This window comes from Colobus angolensis, unplaced genomic scaffold (assembly GCF_000951035.1).
Source record: "Colobus angolensis palliatus isolate OR3802 unplaced genomic scaffold, Cang.pa_1.0 Scaffold5, whole genome shotgun sequence".
NCBI classification, from domain to species: domain Eukaryota; kingdom Metazoa; phylum Chordata; class Mammalia; order Primates; family Cercopithecidae; genus Colobus; species Colobus angolensis.
In genome coordinates this window covers 2,140,472-2,149,627 of record NW_012118487.1, presented here as the reverse complement: position 1 = coordinate 2,149,627, position 9,156 = coordinate 2,140,472, and the positions used below count along the sequence as shown (strand labels likewise).

Below are 9,156 nucleotides of genomic sequence, written 5' to 3'. Positions count from 1 at the left end.
AAAAATACAAAAAATTAGCTGGGCATGGTGGCACGCACCTGTAGTCCCAGCTACTCGGGAGGCTGAGGCAGGAGAATCTCACTTTAACCCCGGAGGCTGAGGTTGCAGTGAGCCGAGATCACACCACTGCACTCCAGCCTGGGTGACAGAGTGAGACACCATCTCAAAAAAAAAAAAGGTATTGTTCATTCACACTCAATAGCTTTGATTCTCTCAATTTATTAATTTGATAGATGATAACTGAAGTCTAATTTTGTGCTTATTTACTGTATTTTTTGAGACTAGTAAAACTACTTTGTATAACTTATACTTCCTTCTAATTCTAGTAGGCAACGTCAGCCAAAATTATTGTCTCTATTAAGAGTGAGGATTTTTGGCTGGGCACGGTGGCTCACGCCTGTAATCCCTGCACTTTGGGAGGCTGAGATGGGCAGATCACCTGAGGTCAGGAGTTTGAGACCAAGCTGGCCAACATGGCAAAACCCCATCTCTACTAAAAATATAAAAATTAGCTGGGCATGGTGGCAGGCGCCTGTAATCCCAGCTACTCAGGAGACTGAAGCAGGAGAATCACTTGAACCCAAAAGGCGGAGGCTGCAGTGAGAGATCGTGCCACCAGCCTGGGCGACAGAGACTCCGTCTCATAAACAAAACAACAAAACAAAAAAAGAGTCAGGATTTTCAGTGGGTGCGGTGGCTCATGCCTGTAATCCCAGCACCTTGGGAGGCTGAGGTGGATGGATTGCTTGAGTCTAGGAATTTGAGACCAGTCTGGGCAATATGACAAAAACCTATCTCTACAAAATACACAAAAATTAAGCCAGCATGGTGATGCATGCCCTTAGTCCCAACTACTCGGGAGGCTGAGGTTGCGGGGAATGCTTGAGCCGGGAGTTTGAGGCTGCAGTGAGCTGAGATTGCACCACTGTACTGCAGCCTGGGCAGCAGAGTGAGACCCTGTCTGAAAAAAAAAAGAGTGAGGATTTTCTTTTTTTCTTTAATTTCATCTTTTTCTACCTTTTGACACTTTGGATAGATTTGAATTATTTATTATTATTATTACTGTTTCTTGAACTTTTTCATTTTCTTAGATATAAATTTAGAAATATGATTTTTTCCTTTTGTCACTACTTTCTTTCTTTTTCATGTAATATGTCAAATAACTTTTTCCTATTTTTCAGTCTTTTCTCCTGCCTGTGATAAACTTTGACTCATGTGGTAATAATTGCTACCTCGATACATTAGTTTATAATATGCTTATATTCATCTGTCAGTCAAGAAATAATAACAGTTTTGTAGTTAGACTAGCTTTCCTTTTTTAAAAAAATTCACAGATGTGTGGAAAACATCTATAATTTAGTGGATACAGAAAGTGTTTCCAAAAAGGGAGACTGGTGTTATAAATAAGAAGCCCTTATACAGAAATTTATTCAACACCAAATTATGGAACCATAGGCATTTATTATGTATGTATGTATGTGTGTGTGTATGTATGTATGTATGTGAGATGGAGTCCGGCTCTGTCATCCAAGCTGGAATACAGTAGTGCTATCTTGGCTCACTGCAATCTCAACCTCCCAGGTTCAAGTGAGATTCTCCTGCCCCAGCCTCCCGAGTAGCTGGGATGACAGGCACAGGCCATCATGCCCAGCTATTTTTTTGTATTTTTAGTAGAGATGGGGTTTCGCCATGTTGACCAAGCTGGTCTCAAACTCCTGACCTCAGGTGATCCACCCACCTCAGCCTCCCAAAGTGCTGGGATTACAGGCGTGAGCCACCATGCCCACCTCCAGAACCGTAGGCATTTAATAAATTCTAAATAGAATGACTTTTAATGCTTGTGTTAAATTATGCTCTGGGTAAATTATGCCTGTCTGTGAATAGTTCTCCTTTCTCTGCATTATCCCTGCTCTATTTCCTTGTTGTATTTTAGAATTTCATTCTATAGGTTCATAAAGAGGGGTTAATTAAAATATGCTTTCCTACCATTTGTAGACTGAAGGTATTGATAATAAGCAATCAATGTTGATGTCGTTCAAGTTTTTGAAATTTTTAACTCAGATGTATGAACAGTGTCAAGTTTTGATAGTAATAAGGTTTCATTTGTCTTGTAGACCTTTTTCTGATTATTAAAATTTTTTTGCTTCAATGGTAACTTAAGAATTAGAGACTATGTCGCTAACAATAGTTATCCTTATTGTGGAAGTTTTAACAAAAAATCTGTGAAAGTGCTGGATAGTAAACACTTTAATGATTTTGCATAGATACTGTGTGCCCAGAAAATTTAACATTAAAATGGAAGAAAAGAAAATATTCGGTTAATTTTTTCTGCAGTAAAGTTATGAGATATAAACCAAACAGAAGAAAATTAGCACCCAAATTCCCTGAGTCACTTTCCATCAGCAGTGGAAACAGCAGTCTTAAATATTTGTTTTGGAAGTGTAGTTTCTTGTGGATGGATAGTCAGAAGTAATTAGCCATTTATTAGCTAACTTGCCATAAAGTGCCCATAAATTAATCTAAAAACACAAAAGACTCTATTTATTGTTACAGTTAACTGAATTAATGGGAATGATTCTAACCTCCTAAGGATTATGCAGTTTTACTTTTATAGAATGTTTAAAATAATACAAATATTAAAAACATATCTCACGTCAAAATCTGTGACTGAAGAATGAGGAAAATGAAATTAGATTAAAACTATCATTTTTTTCTCTTTTTTCCAATCTTTTTAAAAATTATGGTAAAATAGACTTAAAATTGGCCATTTTAACCTCTTCCTTTTGAAACACCAAAAAATTGTATTTAAGATGTGGCTTAGGAAGCTACTATGGAACAATAGGTGGTCCAGTCCCATTTTTCAGCGCACAGTCAAAACCTCGAGAAAAATACAAGGCACCTGGAAAGAATTTATACACAAACCCGGGAAAGAAAGGAACTGGATATGGGTAAGATATTTTTAATACTTTGTCATATCGTTTGTTTTGAAATTTTAAAAAATTAAATTTCTGAACTCTGAAGTCACCATTACTTACTTTGCTTCCTTAGCTATGCAAATATTACCATAGGTAAACAGTTTTCACACTCTGCCGACTTCTATGATGCAGCAAAACTAAATTATAAGGTAAAAAGTCTGTTTTGAATGTTTCAACCTTTCTTTTATTTAGTTAACTTGATATTAATAATTCACTTCAGGCTAGGTGCGGTGGTGGCTCATGCCTATAATCCCAGCGCTTTGGGAGGCCGAGATAGGCAGATCCCAAGGTCAGGAGTTGGAGACTAGCCTGACCAACACAGTGAAACCCCGTCTCTACTAATCTTACAAAAATTAGCTGGGCGTGGTGGTACACGCTGTAATCCCAGCTACTCAGGAGGCTGAGTCAGGAGAACGCTTGAACCCAGGATGCAGAGGTTGCAGTGAGCCAAGATCGCGCCACTGCACTCCAGCCTGGGCGACAGAGAGAGACTCTGTTTCAGTAATAATAATAATAATAATAATAATAATTCACTTGAGATCTAATTTTGTTTTGTTCTATCTATTTGTATCACTGGGGCAGTGGCAAACTCATGTTTCTGAATTGTGATAATTTTACTGTTTTATTAGATTTTCATATATCCTCTCAGCTCCTTCCAGGATGAATTTTATCTCTTGCTATGGTTTACCACATCTATTTTATATCTCTCTAAACTAGCTGTGAAACTTCTATTAGCCTGGCCTGATCAACTATGTTCTATTTTAAATAAAGAGTTATATCCTGACCCTTAGCCATATTCCCAACACACCCTACTATCTGTGCCTGCAAAAATAGTGGTAATACTTTTGGGCTGATCAAGAAGCCATTACGATGAGCGAATGGGATGGAGGAGTGGAGGGGTGATGGGAAAAAGTGGAGGTTAGAGAATGGATGAGTCCTATGAGGAGACAGAGGAAAGGATAGGAGAAAACGGCTCACTTTATTAAATGGCAGAGATAAAAACTGAAATTTACTAGCATATGCCTCTTACACTCACTGTGTACCATATTTGACTTATAATGAGACCTGTTCCTTTATATGGGGAATATCTACTTGTAAATAAATAAAGGAACCCTTATAAATTTTAGAACCATACGAACATAATTTCACATTATCACCATAACATAAAGAAAGCTGGTAGTAATGAAAAGTCAAGTTAATTTGGACATAAAGCATTAAACGGCAATCACTTTATAGCCTTTTGTTTTTGTTTTTATAGGCACGCAGGCTGTAACAGCTTTGCTATGGTAATTTTAAATACCAGTGGAATGTGAGAGAATAATGACCATTTTGCTGATGGGCATGTCCAAACCCAGGAACAGTTTTCCATTAAATTGGGCAGAAACCTTGGTTCTTATAAAACTGCATATAAACTAATTTTCATCTGTAGGAATAATAATGCGTACATACTACACAACTACATACAGTGGAATTTTACAGTGGCTCAGTAATTTTTTACCCTATGCTTATTGGGCATAAGATACTTTCTTAACAGAAAAAGCTCTTTTATCCTCATTTTTAGAACTTATACATAAGGCAGAAATTTTATATTCCTCAATTTACTAATATCCTAAAACTAATTTTGAAAAACGTATCTTGCTTTTTCTTTTAATATTAAAAAAAGGTTACTCCACTGTCTTCCTGCTTGAATTGTTTCTGATGAGAAACCTATTGTCATGCTCATTTTTATTCTTCTGTGTGCAATGTGTCCTTTTCTCTGGCTACTTTTTTTTTCTTTTTATGACTCATTTAAGCAGTTTGATTATGATGTGACATTGTGTTGTTTTCTTTCATCCTTCTTGTGCTTGAGGTTTATTGAGCTTCTTGGATCTATGGGTTTATAGTTTTTCAAATCAAATTTATAGTATTTCCAGTTATTATTTCTTCAGATATTTTTATCTGTCTTTCTCTTCCCCTTCAGAAATTCCAGTTACATGTGTATTAGGCTTCTTGAAATTGTCCCACAATTTACCAAAGCCCTATTAACTTTTAAAAAATGTCCTTTTTTCCTTCTATGTATTTCATTTTGGTTAGTTTTTATTGCTGCATCTTCAAACTCACTAATCTATTTTTCTGTAATGTCCAATCTGCTGTTAATGTCAACCAGTGTATTTTTAATCTCATACATTGTGGTTTTGCTCTCTAGAAGTCTGAGTATTTTTAATGTCTTACCTGTCTCTACTTAATTTTTTGAGCATACTGAATATACTTACTGTCTTAATGCCCTTTTCTGTTAATGCTAACATCTATATTAGTTCTTGGTTGATTTTAAATAATAGCTTTTTCTTCTCAGTTTGGGGGTCATATTCTGCTACTTTGAATTACTGGCCGTTTTTTTTCACTGGATGTCAAATACTGAGGATTTTACTTTGTTTAGTGCTGTATATTTTTGTATTCTTATAAATGTTCTTGGGCTTTGTTCTGGAATGCTGTCACATTACTTAGAAATGGTTTTTGTCTTTTCAGGTCTTGCATTTAAGATTTGTTAGGTGTGATAGGAGCTATGCTCAATCTAGGGCTAGTTATTCCCCACTACTGAGGCAAGACCTTTCTAGGTACTCCGTCGGATGCCCTGTGAATTATGACGTTTTCTTGCACAGCTGATGGCAACCAGCACCATTCCCAGTTCTGTGTGAGAGCCAGACACCGCCACCTCACAGTCTTTCAGGTGGTTCTTCTCTGGGCTTTGAATACTTTTCTCACACATCTGCTGACCAGTACTCGACTGAACATTCTAGGGCAGGGGTTGGTAAGACAAATACAGTATTTTTGTGGTAAAAGGTGACCATGCTCTAGCAAAAAGTGATCCTAATACATAACATTATAATCACACATGAGAACCACTGAGGGTGACTGTTAAAACTGCAGATTAATGGGCCATACAGCAGACCCATGCAATCAGAAATCTTTGAGGGAAGGGCTTGGTGATTTGTAATTTAAATAAATTATCAAGTGATTCCCATGACAACTAAATTTTGCGGAACACTGTCCAAAAAGATCAATAGAATAAATTTTCAGTACCATCGTTGTGATATGGAAGAGTGGAGAGCAGATCACCAAGAATGCATGAATATCCTGCAAGCTGGAGAAAGGGAGAGGACAAGCAAGGGCGAGAGAAAAATCCCAAAAGAGGAAAGGGTTCTGAAAATGCTGTAGTGGGTTCCTAGTAGTGAAAGTTAGTCTTCTCTCAAGTAACTATCTATTTTAGATTTCATTTATCAAGTGTTTTCAGTTCAGTTTGTTGAATGATGAAATGCCAGATTTTATATTTGCAAAAGTGAAAAAAAGTATCAATATTCACTGTGTAGTTGCTTTTTGAATCTATATTTCATAATTTGATTTTTGCTACTTTATTAATAGCCAGTGATTTTTATACTTAATATTGTCTGATAGAAAAGATTATAACATAAGAGGAAAACATGACTGCTGTTTTGCTTTGAATACTAGATAGCAATAAATATTATAGAAATGTAATATATACATATATACATATCTCATGTATATCTACATCTCATATATACAGATATATGAGATATACATAATCTCATGTATACATATAAAATATTTTTTAAAATTATAAAAATGTTATATATACATAATCTCATATATACATATATTTTTAAAATTATAAAAATGTTATATATACATATCTCATATATACACATATAAAATCATATATCTACATAATCTCGTGTGATCTTTGCAACAGCATTATGGGGGGAACGATAATGTCCTCATTCACAGTTGAAGAAGATGTGACACTAAAACATAACTTTCCCAGAATCTCTGAGAAATGCTACAAAGCAGGAAGGGCGTGAACTAGAGACAACTCTTGTTATACTGCATTATGCTGCCCAGATAGTTAATATAGATTCATTTAGGCGATAAGGTCTCAGTACTGCAAATAAATTTGTATCCAAAATGAATAAGCATAGTTATGTTTGTAAGTAGGCATATCTTTTGTAGCATAAAAATAGAACGTAGCAAATTAATGTTTTAAAAAAGTACACGGAGCAGGATGGATTTAAGAATCATGTTTATATTACAATGTAAAAGATTTCACTCTGGGTTATTTTCAATTTGTGAAATGTATGCTATGTAATTTCAAACTCTTTAATTTACAGAAAGCGAATGAAGAACACCATCGTTTACTTAAAGGAGCGCCGTTTAAGTTAAATCTTCACCCAAGGGACTATTTTGATGCTAATCCTTATTTTTCTGAGGAAGCTTTACCACCAATTAAAAAAGAAGAGAAGAAAGAATCAATTTCAAACACTTTTAAACCTTCTTCTCCTGGTAAAAAGGCAAGTTTACAATTTTAGGATGAAAAAAATTAAGCATTATAAAGAAATACTGTCTCTTGCTGTCAAATGATTTTTTTCCCATATAAATAATAAACTTTTGTTCATATTGATACCAAGAATCATGGGACCCATTTTTACAAAATTACATGAAATCACCAAGTATGAATAGTGTAGGGGATAATGAAGCTCTTGTCATGAAGTAATTATTAGTCTCTTCAAATGTATTTGAATTTATAATTTTTTTTTTTTTTTTTTTGAGACAGCGTCTCGCTCTGTTGCCCAGGCTGGAGTGCAGTGGCATGATCTAGGCTCACTGCAACCTCCACCTCTCGAGTTCAAGCAATTCTCCTGCGTCAGCCTCCAGAATAGCTGAGATTACAGGAGTATGCTACCACGCCTGGTGAATTCACAATGAATTTTTGAAGTGCTTCTCTAGACCCTAGGTCTAGTTTTTCTTAAAACCATAAAAAGCCAAACCATCTTTTAGTTTTTGAAATGGCAATTAAAATTAACTATCTTCCTACTGCAGAAGTTAACAAGTGAGAATAAAAATTAAAATGCTCCAGCAGTGTATAAACCTTAGTCAATGCTTTTTTTTCCCATAAATTGCCTGTTTTTCTTGCAAACTTTGTATTTCAAAGTTTATGTTTTAATATTGTGAGATCAATATTGTAAGATCTCTTGTAAGATATCCTCATATATGAAGGGTACTACTCTCGTTTTGTTATTTGTGTTAGAAATAATTTTTTTAATCTGTTGGATCTTTGGTTATGATGTTTTGTTCTGTTCAGGAATTTCATGATTTGATGTAGTCAGATTTATAATTTTCATTTGTCATTTTCAGAATGGCTCTCTTTACCACCAATATTAGAATAATGTGGCTTCTTAATTTCTCCCATTAGTCATATCCTTTTGCATTTAAATATTTATCTAAAATGCATTTTGACGTAAAGAGTAAGGTAAGAATCCAGCTCTTATTTAGTTTGGGGGCATGAGGAAACGTTGGGCAGGGGGTGAAATATTCTGTATCTTAATTGTGGTAGTCATTTCAGGAGTGTAGACATCTGCCAAAACTCATAGCATTGTTCACTTTAAATGGGTATAGTTTATTGCGGGTGAATTAGACTTTAATAAAACTGATTTTTTAAAAATCAAGTTGTTCCCGATATGACTGATGGAATAATTTTTAACACCATTACTTTGAAATGCCATTTTTTTCAAACCAAAATTCTTATTTTTGAAGGTATGTTTCTGAGTTTTCATTCCATTTGACTAATCTATTTGTCTATTTCTGGCCAAAAAAATCCTTTTAAGTTCTATTATATTTAATAGTGAGTGGTCTAGTCTCTTCTTACTCTTTAAAGAAGTTGTGCTGGTTATTCTGTCGTATTCTCCAGAACTTCAGAATTATTTTCTAAAGTTCCCAAAAGAGAAAGAACTTTGATATTTTGTGATAAAATTTACTCTTTGTATTTTTGGATATATTAACATATTTATAATTTGAATCTTCAGATCCAGGAGTAAGCCACTTAACCTTGTATCTTGCTTGTAGAGTTTTATATTTTACATCGCATAGCTTATATTATATCTTATATTTATTCCTTGTTATTTTATTTTATTTTATTTTATTTTTTGAGACAGGAGTCTTGCTCTGTCGCCCGAGCTGGAGTGCAGTGGCCGGATCTCAGCTCACTGCAAGCTCCGCCTTGCAAGTTCACGCCATTCTCCTGCCTCAGCCTCCCGAGCAGCTGGGACTACAGGCGCCCGCCACCTCGCCCGGCTAGTTTTTTGTATTTTTAGTAGAGACGGGGTTTCACCGTATTAGCCAGGATGGTCTC

At 35.2% G+C, this 9,156-nt stretch overlaps 1 protein-coding gene across 1 annotated transcript in view; it reads left to right on the top strand.

Moving 5' to 3' along the window:
• LOC105524328 (chromosome unknown open reading frame, human C4orf47) overlaps positions 1 to 9,156 on the top strand; it is a 24,554-nt gene that overhangs the window by 8,146 nt on the left and 7,252 nt on the right. The window contains exons 4-6 of the mRNA XM_011959529.1: positions 2,811 to 2,948; positions 3,049 to 3,124; positions 7,139 to 7,318. Coding sequence (XP_011814919.1) covers positions 2,811 to 2,948; positions 3,049 to 3,124; positions 7,139 to 7,318 — 394 coding nt within the window. The remainder of the gene's footprint in view (positions 1 to 2,810; positions 2,949 to 3,048; positions 3,125 to 7,138; positions 7,319 to 9,156) is intronic.